The 13,241-nt window shown below is 42.1% G+C and overlaps 1 protein-coding gene across 2 annotated transcripts in view; it reads left to right on the forward strand.

Annotated features, from left to right (window-relative positions):
* vsig4 (V-set and immunoglobulin domain containing 4) overlaps positions 1 to 13,241 on the forward strand; it is a 115,623-nt gene that overhangs the window by 74,614 nt on the left and 27,768 nt on the right. Inside the window, exons 1-2 of one of the 2 annotated variants that reach the window (XM_033030700.1) lie at positions 3,379 to 3,696; positions 12,705 to 13,052. In XM_033030700.1, the coding sequence (XP_032886591.1) occupies positions 3,645 to 3,696; positions 12,705 to 13,052 (400 nt within the window). In that variant the 5' untranslated portion in view covers positions 3,379 to 3,644. Of the gene's footprint in view, positions 1 to 3,378; positions 3,697 to 12,704; positions 13,053 to 13,241 lie in introns of those variants that run through there. The other variant, XM_033030693.1, reaches the window with a different exon arrangement.

Consider the following 13,241-nt stretch of genomic DNA (forward strand, 5'->3'; position numbering starts at 1 on the left):
CAATAGCCAGAAACCCTACTTCCATACATTGATTGATTAAACTGATTGAAAAACGCAGCATGGCAACTGGCCCCACCGCCCACCGAATGCATGTCGACCATTGATCACCCATTCACACTAGTTCTCTGTTATCCCATTTTCCTTTCCTCTCCCTACACACTCCCTAGGCCAATTAACCTACAAACCCACACGTCTGGGAAGAAACCGGAGCACTCGGAGAAAACCCGTGCGGTCGCAGGGAGAACGTGTGAACTCCACACAAACAGCACTCGAGGTCAGGATCGAAGCCGGATCTCTGACACTGAGGCAGCAGCTCTACCAACTGTGTGTGTGTCGATGTCTTCTGATGTGACTGCTGGAAAGGGAACACCAAAATTTTGTGCCATCACATAACTTCATAATTAAGGAGTCAAAGGATCAGTTATGTAGACTGATTACCAAAGGATTCCAAAGCAACAGCATGGGTAATGTTTCTGGTTGACATCCTTCTTTCGACCCAAACCATCACCTATCCATGTTCTCCAGAGATGCTGCCTGATCCGCTGAGTTACTCCAGCACTTTGTCTCTTTTTGTAAGCCAGCATCTGCAGTTCCTTGTTACTCCAAAGCCACAGGATTGTCTCAGTGGGTGGCATTAACTTCTTCAATATTGACTAGGACTTACTCAGTGCCAAAGACTTAAAACAGGGCAGAATTTGTTCAATTTATTCAAGGGAGTTACTTGAAACAGTATGTGGATGTTCTAACCCAAGAAGGGAACATACTGTGAGGAAATTAGCCTGTCCAGGTGACCGTGTTACAGTGGAAGAGCACTGTTAAGATAGTGATTGCGACTCCTTAAGTTTGACCTTAAGTTTTAAGATTGTTTTGAATAGGGAGAAGGCTGGATCCTGGAATAAGGCAAATTACAAGGCAAGAGCTCGGGAAGGTATACTCTAGGTAGTTGGTACAGGGTAAAACCCCAGCTGACATGTGGGAGTTATTTAAAGGCCAGTTATGTTCCAATAAGGATGACGGTGGCAGAATAAGGGAACTTTGGATAACCAAACAGGTTGTGAATTTAGTCAAAAAGAAAAAGGAAGTGCATGCAAGGTTCAAGAGGATGGAATCAGACAGGGTCTTTGAGGAATATAAAGAAAGGAGGAAATAACTCAAGCGAGTGATTAGAATGGCTGAAAGGGGCCACAAAATGACTGGTGATTTGGATTAAACAATCCCAAGGCTTTTTATGCCTATATTAAAAACAAAATTAAGATCAAGATTCTATTAACAAAATTAGAATAATGAAAGGCTTGGATAGAGTGGATGTGGAGAAATATGTAGGAAAGAACTGCAGATGCTGATTTAAAACGAAGGTAAATACAAAAAGCTGGAGTAACAGTGGGACAGGCAGCATCTCTGGAGAGAAGGAATGGGTGACATTTCAGGTCGAGACCCTTCAGATGTGAATGTGGAGAAGATGTTTCCACTAGTCGGAGAGTGTTGGACTAGAGGTCATAGCCTCAGAATTAAAGGACATTTATTTAGGAAGGAGATGATGAGAAATGTCTTTAGTCAGAGGGTGGTGAATATCGAATTCTTTGCTGCAGAAAGCTGTTGAGGCTGTCAGTGGATATTTATAAGGCAGAGATAGATAGATTCTTGTTTAGTACAGGTGTCAGATTATGGGGAGAAGGCAGGAGAATGGGGTTAGGAGGGAGATATAGATCAGCCATGGTTGAATGGCAGAGTGAACTTGATGGGCCGAATGGCCAGTTTCTACGCTGTATCTCTAAACAAAACTATCTTTAAACTAAAACTAAACCTGATAGGTATAAAAAATTACGCAAAGCATAGACAAGGTAGAAAGCTAGAACCTTTCAACCCCAGGATGGAAAAATCAAATACTAGAGGGCATAGCTTTAAAGTAAGAGGGACAAAGTTTAAAGGAGATGTGCTGTGCAGTTTTTTACAAGACGGGTGGCGAGTGTCTGGAACGTGGTGCCGGGGTAGAAGCTGATATGATAGTGGCAGTTTAAGAGACTTCATGGATGGGCACATGGATGCGGTGGGATATGGATTATGTGTAGGCCGATAAGGGTTAGTCTTGGCATTGTGTAGGCCCAGACATTGTGGGCCGAAGGGCCTGTTTCTGTGCTGTACTACTCTATGCTCTGTAATGCAAAAATTTAAGACTGCTATGAAATTCTTGAAATACATTTCTACGTTTTATCCCGCTGAAAGGACAACTTTTAGTGAAATTGGGGAAAATCTAGCAATGCAAAGAAGTTCCAGGAATCCCCAAGGATGATGCAACTTCAGACATCAGCAAAGCCAGGTGAAGGAAATTCCACAACTTTAGGTGCTGATGGAAACATGAAGGCACATCTAAGATTTCCCTCAGCGATTGAGCAGCAATAACTTCCTTTGGGGAGCAGGAGGAGAAATTGGTGATTTCAATGTGGTGAAATCAATGTTTATGATTTTTTTTGTTAATGATTTTCATGAAATTATTCATAACCGTTATTGTGACAATTTTTAGATGCCCCAATCATGCTGGAGTTTGAGGGGGCGCTGTCCTGTGCATGGCTGCCCAGCCAGCAGCTGTCTGTCTTTCATCTTTTTATTTTTATTTTAGTTAGTTAAAGTGTTTTGTTTGGAGGTCTAGACTTTTTTATGTGGGGTGGGGGGGAACTATCTTTCAGGGTCCCTACCTGGTCGGAGAGGCAGCTTTTCTCTGGGCTGCAGCTTCGACCCGTCCTCGCGGCCTACCAGCGGGCCTGGAGCGGCGTTTCCTGTCGGGGACCGCCCAGAACCTCGGCTTCGGCGGCTGCACAGCGCTGGAGCGCTATCGCGGAATGGGCGATGCCTTGCCCTGGTCGCCGCGCTGCAGCTCCGGTGAGCTGAAGATCGCTGAGGAAAACATCGCGGAGCAGCGGGACTGTGGAGCGACCAGCTGCGGGCGGCGGCGCTGAACTTTACACCGGGAGCCTGGGATCTCTAGATGAGATCGCCAGTTGTGGAGCTCCAACCGGCGCGGCTTTGTTGGCTTCGGAAGCCGCGGCCTCCAGTACGGAAGCGGCCGTTCCAGGGTTCCCAAGCCGCTGAGAGGACTCTCCCGACGCCGGAGCAACATCACCCGGCGAGAACGGCCTGGAACATCGGGCCTCCGTAGAGGCAACTGTGGAGGCCTCAATAGGCCCGACTATGGGTGAACTGGGGTTGGGGACTGGACTTTGTGCCTTCCCTCATAATGGGAACCATTGTGGGGGGATGTTCTTTATGTTTAAAACTCTTATTAAGTTTGTATTCCTTCTTTATGTGCTGCAAAATGGCAAGAAGCATTTCACTTCACTACACCTAGGTGTATGTGAATGTGACCAATAAAATACCTTTGATACCTTTGAATTCATGATGGTGTACCGCTTGAAATGTGATTCTATTTTCAATGTTGAACCAATCCTATATTTTCCGCTACTTATTAATTTTTGGTCAAAAAGTAATATTTCTTCCTTTGTGGATGGTTTATAAATGATGTGCCGAAAATATACTCCTACTGTTATGGGAGAGGAAAGGCGTCATGTTGATAAATGATGTAATGAGAGGCATTACTCAACTGCAAGCCTTCAAGTCCACTGAACAGACCTAATAGAGTTAGTTGCAGCATGGAGAAGAAAGTATGCTCAGTGTTGGCGTTGATTCTTTTCTTGGAATTCAGTAAGTGCTAACTTTGTCTTGCTTCTTTTCCAGAAGATGGTGATGTGTATGTTTGATCATGAAATATTTATGCTCACAAATGACATTTCTGCTGCAATATTTTCAACCGTGATACCTGCGATGAACTCTATACGCACCAGCAGCTGTTATACTTAAATGTCTAGGATAGATATGGAAATGAAATTACCAGTGTGTTAAAATATCTCCCTTCTCTTGCAAATGTCTAGTCAAGTGAAAGCTCTGCCTACTGTGGTACTGTGCCACATAAACTATACATGCTCTGATTTCCGCTGGTTAATGTGGTTGAGCTAACTGTAACTAGATCAGGATTAGCAGCAGTATCATTCCTGTTGAGATTCTCCAGCATTTTTGTCTATCTTTGATGTAAACCAGCATCTGCAGTTCCTTCCTATACAAAAGTAAACTAGAGTTTTCTTTAGCTAGGGAGGAGAAAATTGGTCATAGTTCTCCTGATTGCTTTCCATTGTCTCATGCTGTCAGATTCAGTAAGAGTAAAATCAAAAATTGACTCTAAAGTTAAACAACATATTGACACCCAATACACGTGAATGATAACTGGAACAATCCCCTGGAAAACAAAATAATTCTGATAACATACCACAAAACTTCAGGTTTGTGGATTGGTTATTTCAGCATTATTCAGAAACCTCATAGTTTCTGTGAGTTCTTTCATCTCACTTCATTTTCTCACCGGATCTATTGTGCTTTCGTTGTAGCTTCACCTTACCACCCATTGTCACTTTGTCATTACATCATGTCAGCTCACATTAATTATCCCTTTGCTAGCGCACGCAGATATCGAACCCGGCGTTCGGAAGCCGCGGTCACGTGACTCGGGAGTAGCTGTTGTTTTTGCGTAGTTTTTCCATTGCGCGCGGCAGTTCAGCGCTGACCACCGATGTGGGCAGATGTGTCTGATTAACCTGTATGCTGCAACTTGAGCTTTCGAATAAAGTTAAGTTGAAAACTCCAGTAGTCGTTTCTCAGACCGCTAAGCGAGGTGGAGGATAAATGAGTGAATGAGGGACTGGTGCAGTGGGTATGGATTCAAGTTTCTGGATCATTGGGACCTCTTTTGGGGAAGGTGCGACCTGTACAGAAAGGACGGGTTGCACTTGAACTCGAGGGGGACCAATATCCTGGCGGGGAGATTTGCAAAGACTACTGGGGAGACTTTAAACTAGTATGGTTGGGGGGAGGGACTCAAATTGGGAAAGCTAGCAGTCAGTGTGTGAGGCAGGAGGCAGAGAATGGTAGCACTCTGACCCAAAATGTAGGGGAGAGAGAAGAAAAAGGCAATAAACAGAATAAGAGGGTGGATTTCTTAAATGTGTATATTTTAATGCTAGGAGCATTGTAAGAAAGGTGGATGAACTTAGAGCCTGGATTGACACCTGGAAGTATGATGTTGTGGCGATCAGTGAAACATGGTTGCAGGAGGGCTGTGATTGGAAACTAAATATTCCAGGATTTCGTTGCTTCAGGTGTGATAGAATTGGAGGGGCAAGAGGTGGAGGTGTTGCATTGCTTATCAGGGAAGATATTGCAGCAGTGCTTTGGCAGGATAGATTAGAGGGCTCGTCTAGGGAGGCTATTTGGGTGGAACTGAGAAATGGGAAAGGGGTAGCAACACTTATAGGGGTGTATTATAGACCGCCAAATGGGGAGCGAGAATTGGAAGAGCAAATATGTAAGGAGATTGCAGATATTAGTAGTAAGCACAAGGTAGTGATTGTGGGAGATTTCAATTTTCCACACATAGACTGGGAAACACATTCTGTAAATGGGCTGGATGGGTTGGAGTTTGTAAAATGTGTGCAGGATAGTTTTTTGCAGCAATACATAGAAGTACCTACTAGAGAAGGGGCGGTGCTGGACCTCCTGTTAGGAAATGAGACGGGTCAGGTGGCAGAGGTATGCGTTGGGGAACAGTTCGGGACCAGTGATCACAATACCATTAGTTTCAATATAATTATGGAGAGGGTCAGAACTGGACCTAGGGTTGAGATTTTTGATTGGAGAAAGGCTAACTTTGAGGAGATGCGAAAGGATTTAAAAGGAGTAAATTGGGACATTTTGTTTTATGGGAAAGATGTGGAAGAGAAATGGAATACATTTAAAGGTGAAATTTTAAGAGTACAGAATCTTTATGTCCCTGTTCGGTTGAAAGGAAATAGTAAAAATCGGAAAGAGCCATGGTTTTCAAGGGAAATTGGACACTTGGTTCGGAAAAAAGAGGGAGATCTACAATAATTATAGGCAGCATGGAGTAAATGAGGTGCTTGAGGAGTATAAAGAATGTAAAAAGAATCTTAAGAAAGAAATTAGAAAAGCTAAAAGAAGATATGAGGTTGCTTTGGCAAGTAAGGTGAAAGTAAACCCAAAGGGTTTCTACAGCTATATTAATGGCAAAAGGATAACGAGGGATAAAATTGGTCCATTAGAGAGTCAGAGTGGACAGCTATCTGCAGAGCCAAAAGAGATGGGGGAGATATTGAACAATTTATTTTCTTCGGTATTCACCAAGGAGAAGGGTATTGAATTATGTGAGGTAAGGGAAACAAGTAGAGTAGCTATGGAAATTATGAGATTCAAAGAAGAGGAAGTACTGACACTTTTGAGAAATATAAAAGTGGATAAGTCTCCAGGTCCGGACAGGATATTCCCTAGGACATTGAGGGAAGTTAGTGTAGAAATAGCAGGGGCTATGACAGAAATATTTCAAATGTCATTAGAAACGGGAATAGTGCCGGAGGATTGGCGTACTGCGCATGTTGTTCCATTGTTTAAAAAGGGGTCTAAGAGTAAACCTAGCAATTATAGACCTGTTAGTTTGACGTCAGTGGGCAAATTAATGGAAAGGATACTTAGAGATAATATATATAAGCATCTGGATAAACAGGGTCTGATTAGGAACAGTCAACATGGATTTGTGCCTGGAAGGTCATGTTTGACTAATCTTCTTGAATTTTTTGAAGAGGTTACTCGGGAAATTGATGAGGGTAAAGCAGTGGATGTTGTATATATGGACTCAGTAAGGCCTTTGACAAGGTTCCTCATGGAAGGTTGGTTAAGAAGGTTCAATGGTTGGGTATTAATGGTGGAGTAGCAAGATGGATTCAATAGTGGCTGAATGGGAGATGCCAGAGAGTAATGGTGGATGGTTGTTTGTCAGGGTGGAGGCCAGTGACTAGTGGGGTGCCACAGGGATCTGTGTTGGGTCCACTGTTGTTTGTCATGTACATCAATGATCTGGATGATGGTGTGGTAAATTGGATTAGTAAGTATGCAGATGATACTAAGATAGGTGGGGTTGTGGATAATGAAGTAGATTTTCAAAGTCTACAGAGAGATTTATGCCAGTTGGAAGAGTGGGCTGAAAGATGGCAGATGGAGTTTAATGCTGATAAGTGTGAGGTGCTACATCTTGGTAGGACAAATCAAAATAGGAGTACATGGTAAATGGTAGGGAATTGAAGAATGCAGGTGAACAGAAGGATCTGGGAATAACTGCACAGTTCCCTGAAAGTGGAATCTCATGTAGATAGGGTGGTAAAGAAAGCTTTTGGTGTGCTGGCCTTTATAAATCAGAGCATTGAGTATAGAAGTTGGGATGTAATGTTAAAATTGTACAAGACATTGGTGAGGCCAATTCTGGAGTATGGGGTACAATTTTGGTCGCCTAATTATAGGAAGGATGTCAACAAAATAGAGAGAGTACAGAGGAGATTTACTAGAATGTTGCCTGGGTTTCAGCAACTAAGTTACAGAGAAAGGTTGAACAAGTTAGGGCTTTATTCTTTGGAGCGCAGAAGGTTAAGGGGGGGACTTGATAGAGGTCTTTAAAATGATGAGAGGGATAGACAGAGTTGACGTGGATAAGCTTTTCCCACTGAGAGTAGGGAAGATTCAAACAAGGGGACATGACTGGAGAATTAAGGGACAGAAGTTTAGGGGTAACATGAGGGGGAACTTCTTTACTCAGAGAGTGGTGGCTGTGTGGAATGAGCTTCCAGTGAAGGTGGTGGAGGCAGGTTCGTTTTTATCATTTAAAAATAAATTGGATAGTTATATGGACGGGAAAGGAATGGAGGGTTATGGTCTGAGCGCAGGTATATGGGACTAGGGGAGAGTACGTGTTCGGCACGGACTAGAAGGGTCGAGATGGCCTGTTTCCGTGCTGTAATTGTTATATGGTTAAACCTTCACTTTACCTGAATTTACCTCACTTTACCTGAATTCACAACTCGTTGCTACTTCCCTACATTTGTTCACAAAATTAGTCATTTGTATTCACAACACTATCGCAGATCTCCAAGTTATTTTTAGAAACCCCTTTTCCGGGATGAACAGTTTGCTTTGTTGAACTTGATTAATAAAAACTAATGCCGTGCTGCTCAAAATAAAGTGACAGCAAGCAGTTTACAAGCCAAGAGAATTGCATTTTGGACTCTTTTTTGGAAATAAAACAATCTAACAATTACCTTTTTGGCTGGATTTTTTTGTGCAAGTACGAAACATCCTCATATCTCTGTCGTTAGCACATCTTCCCCAGCCAACAATGGGCTATTATGGATTCCACCCTTCCTGAGGTCATCTGTCCAGACTCTGTTTTGTTCTGGCCTTCTCTATCTTTCAGTCTGAAGAATGATACCGACCCAAAACGTCACCTGTTGCTGCCTGATCCACTGAGTTACTCCAACATTTTGTGGCTATCTTCAGTATAAACCAGCATCTGCTGTTACTTCCTGCATTGCTTTATGTTCTATAATCCATTGCATTTGGGGTGCCACAACATTTCCTATCTCTATTAGAGATTGCATTAAGACCTACCTTACATTGTAAAATAAGTAGATTTTTGATTTGGACAAAAGGTGTATGGAAGTTTCAGAAATGCTTTAGGGTGTATAATATTTAGACAAAACAAGGTCACAACCTGAAACATTGTTTGTCCAATGTTCCACCATCGATGCAGCCTGACCCGATTAGTTCCTCCAGCAGTCTTTTTTTACACAAAATTCCAGCATCTGTAGTCTCTTGTGTCTCCAAGATGTATATTCCAGTGCACTAAAATAGACTGACCAGCTAATTATGAACTTAAGAGTGATTTAAGAGATGTGGAATCTCATGATAGGGGAATTAGAGGATAATAGAGATACTGAAATAATGACTATACATTTATTCTCTTTCAATTTTGCCTTATTTTATTGAGTTAGGTTTAATTCATGTGGCAGTGGATTATAAGTATTTCTATACTCAAAACAAGTCAGTAGATGAAAGAAATCTGCAGAAATTGTGACGAATCACAGTTTCTGTCAGCTGTCCCAATGCGTCAGTGCATATGAGGTATTCAAAATAAGATGATTTCAAGCTCATTTGAGGCATGTGGTGAACACTGATAATGTGACAATACATTCATATTGTTATTAAGAGTGAATTCCTGCCTTTGCATTGATTTGTTTGCTATACACGTACAAAAATGCAAACATAATGGGTGTGGTGTTCAAGAGCCTGATGGTTATTGGGAAAGAGCTGTTCCTGAACCTAGAAGTTTCGTTTATTGTCACGTATACCGAGGTCCAGTGAAAACCTTTATGTTGTAACATGCTATCTCGTCAGCGGAAAGATTATCCATGATTACAATCAAGCCGTTCACAGATACGGGATTAAGACAATGAGGTTTAGTGCAAGATAAAGTCCGATTAAAGACAGTCTGAGGGTCTCCAATGAGGTAGATGGAAGGAGGACGTCTCTAGTTGGTGATAGGATGGTTCAGTTGCCTGATAACAGCTGGGATGAAACACCCTGAATCGGGAGGTATGCATTTTCACACTTCTGTGCCTCTTGCCTAATGGGAGAGGGAAGAAGGGGGAGTGTCTGTAGTGAGACTTGTCCTTGATTATGTCGGTGGCCTTGCCAAAGCAGCTTGAAGTGTAGATGGAGTCAATGGAAGGGAGGTTAGTTTGTGTGATGGTTTTGACTGCGTCCGCAATTCTCTACAATTGTATAGTACAGTGTTTAGTGCAGATAATGTTGAGCATATACCAGATAGTCATACAGCATGGAAACATGCAATACTGTGTGCAAATTTGGGCCCCATGTCTGCTGGCATTTGGAGAGGGTCCAGAGGAGGTTTACAAGAATGATTCCAGGAATGAGTGGGTTAGCATATGATAAGCATTTGACAGCACTGGGCCTCTCGCTGGAGTTTAGAAGGTTGCGGGGGCACCTCATTGAAACTTACAGAATGATGAAAGGCATAGATAAAGTGGATGTGGAAAGGATATTTCCACTGGTGGGAGAGTCGAGGTCCAAAGGTCACAGCCTCAGAGTTAAAGGGCGCTCCATTAAAAAGGAGGTGAGGAGGAAATTCTTTAGTCATAGGGTAGTTAATCGTGGAACTCATTTCCTCAGGGCTGTGGAGGCCAAATCAGTGGATATCTTTAAGGCAGAGATAGACAAGTTCTTGATTAGAACGGGTGTCAAGGGTTATGGGGAGAAGGCAGGGAAATGGGATGATGTGGCAGTGATCAGCCATGATTGAATGGGAGGAGTAGACTCGATGGGCCAAATGGTCTATTTCTATTCCTATAACTTGTGAACTTGTAAACAGGCCGTCTGGCCTAACTTACCCATGTGGACCAACATGCCCCATCTACACTAGTCCCACCTGCCCGTGTTTGGCCCATATCCATCTGAACCTAGCATAGCCTTGTACCTGTGTAAATGCTTCTTAAACGTTGTTATAGTGCCTGCCTCAACTACCTCCTCTGGCACTTGTACCATATACCTACCACCATTCGTGTAAAAAAAATCCTTGCCCTTCATGTTCCTATCTATCCCCCCACACTTTAATCCTATGTCCTCTGGTTCTCGATTCCCCTACTCTGAGTAAAAGACTGCATTTACCCTATATTCCTCACATGACATCTCTAAGAACATCCATCATCCTACTGTGCTTCAACGAATAAAGTCATAACCTGAAAAATTCAGGCCCTCGACTCATGGCAATATCCTCATAAATCATTTTCGCACTCTTTCCAGCTTAACAACATCAGATATGACCTGTGCAGGCTCATCAGCCTAATCTCCCTATTTTACTTACAAATTCATTTGTTCTAAATACAAGTAATAGAGAAAGGCTGGCTTCTCCAAATGAACTGGAGCTGTGGTAGAATTGCTGCCTTACAGCACCAGAGTCTATGGGTTCGATCCTGACTACGGGTGCTTGTCTGTACGGAGTTTATACTTTCTCCCCGTGACCTGCATGGGTTTTCTCAGAGATCTTCGGTTTGCGGGGATCGCTGGTCGGTGTGCGCTTGTTGGGTCGAAGGGCCTGTTTCTGCGCTGTATCTCTAACCAAAATGCTGGAGTAACTCAGCGAGACAGGCAACATCTCTGGAGCGAAGGAATGGGTGACATATCGGGTCGAGACCCTTCTTCAGACTGAAGGTCTTCTTCAGAAGCGTCACGAACCGAAACGTCACCCATTCCTACTCTCCAGAGATGCTGCCTGTCCCACTGAGTTACTCCAGGATTTCGTGTCTACCTTCGATTTAAACCAGTATCTGCAGTTCTTTCCTACACATTCTAACCTAAACTGCTTTTGCAACGTTTAACTTTCTTCAAAATTCTTCAGATAATAAAACCTGCACACTAAGATGCAAGCACGGAGAAAGTAACATTTATGTCAAACACGTGACAATGTCCATGCCCAAAAAGAGGGTCTAACTATAACAATTCAATTTCACCAACATCACTAAATCTCCCACTGACAGCACACTGGCGGAATCACCTTTATTCAGAATAATCATAAATTATCGTCTATTTATGGGCCAGCTGCATAAATACTGCAACGATCCCCACAACGTGCGACCAGGATTGCTCAACTAATTTACCCTAATCTATTTCAATTCTGCAAGGTACAAGTCAACAATATCATTGAATACTCTGCACTTGCCAGAATAAATGCAGCCTCAATCACTACTCTGAATGCAGATTCCCTCCAACACCTGACACTCGATAGCGTGAGATCCAATGACTCTCCAAATCTTCTTAAACAACTCTTCCCCAATCCAGACTGTCGATCACCTATAAGGACAACGGTGTGGGTGCATCAGATCACCCGCTCCAAATTGCATGCTATCCTGATTGGGAAATCTCTCACTGCGCCTTCATTGCTGGTGGGTCAATGTCCTGAAACTCCACCACTGTTCAGTGGGAGATCCTTTTCCAAATGGATCTGTGCAGTTAGAAAATGTAGATCACTCCAGTATTTTTTAGGGCAATTTGAGATATTAATAAATGCTGTCCTGTCCACAGAGTTCCTACGAATAAATGGATCTGATAATTGTGGATGATGAAAGGTGAGAAAACCAAAATGGTAAATTCATAACTGTAGCAACAGGAAAGACTAGAATGATGCGTGGAACACAAATTACAATGAAGGAACTCCCAATGGCAGTAATAGCACTTGCAAATTTTAATATTGATTCTGACTTATGTTATGACTTAAATTTTTGAGAATGTCTGATATTTGAATCACCGATGAGAAGCAAGTGAAGTCATTGATAAAATTATAAATTTCAAACTACCTACTTTATCAAACCTAAACCTAGTGAAAACTTCATAAGAAATCCAGTCCTGTTGCCTTCTAATATGGAGGATGATATAGTAGACGCCTTTATGTTGTGATTTTAGTATAAATGATGATATTTAAAGGGGATAGAAAATTGCTCAAAGTTCTCCACCACATTATAAAAAATGCGCATGTCAAAATGTTTTGCTTTTGAATGTATGCCTTAAAATGGCCAGTCTAGTTATCTCCATTCTCGGTGGTTCCATTGACTTACGTGGCTGTGATTTCGCATCAGCAGGGCACTTAATTTGGACCAAAAGATACAGTTTAAATATGCTACTGACTTATTATTCATTCCTTTTAAAGTGAAACACAAACTGTCATTTACTATTCTCCATTTATTTTACAGCTGATTCCATTGAACTAATAGTCCCCGATGAGGTGACGGGGCAGCTGAGAAAATCAGCCACCATTCCTTGTATCTACGTGCCATCTGCTCAGTACAATGTTATAACAGTCACTTGGTACTTTAATACACGCAAAGTACTTATACAAAGAAACAAAATATCTGATTATATTCCAAGTTTCTTAAATCGTGGCAGAATCAATATTAATCGCAGTCCTGGAGATGTTTCACTTGTCCTGAAAGACCTGGCCTACAGCGATCGAGGAACTTACACTTGTGAAGTAAAGTGGCTGTCCAGTGATATGTTAAGAAGAACAAAATTAAGTTTGGGTGTCAATTTAATAGTGAAACGTAAGTGATCTTTTTGATTGTTGGTTATTTTACTTTCTATCAATTATCTATCAACTATGTCATTTAAACCAATCATTAAATATTTTGACACAAAGGATAGCTGAAGATTATTGTAACTTTTAAAATGATTGATTCACAGTGGTTGCCAAATAATAGCTGACCTGACCTACATAAACTGAATTCTACATG

Source organism: Amblyraja radiata, chromosome 12 (genome assembly GCF_010909765.2).
Source record: "Amblyraja radiata isolate CabotCenter1 chromosome 12, sAmbRad1.1.pri, whole genome shotgun sequence".
Taxonomy (NCBI): domain Eukaryota; kingdom Metazoa; phylum Chordata; class Chondrichthyes; order Rajiformes; family Rajidae; genus Amblyraja; species Amblyraja radiata.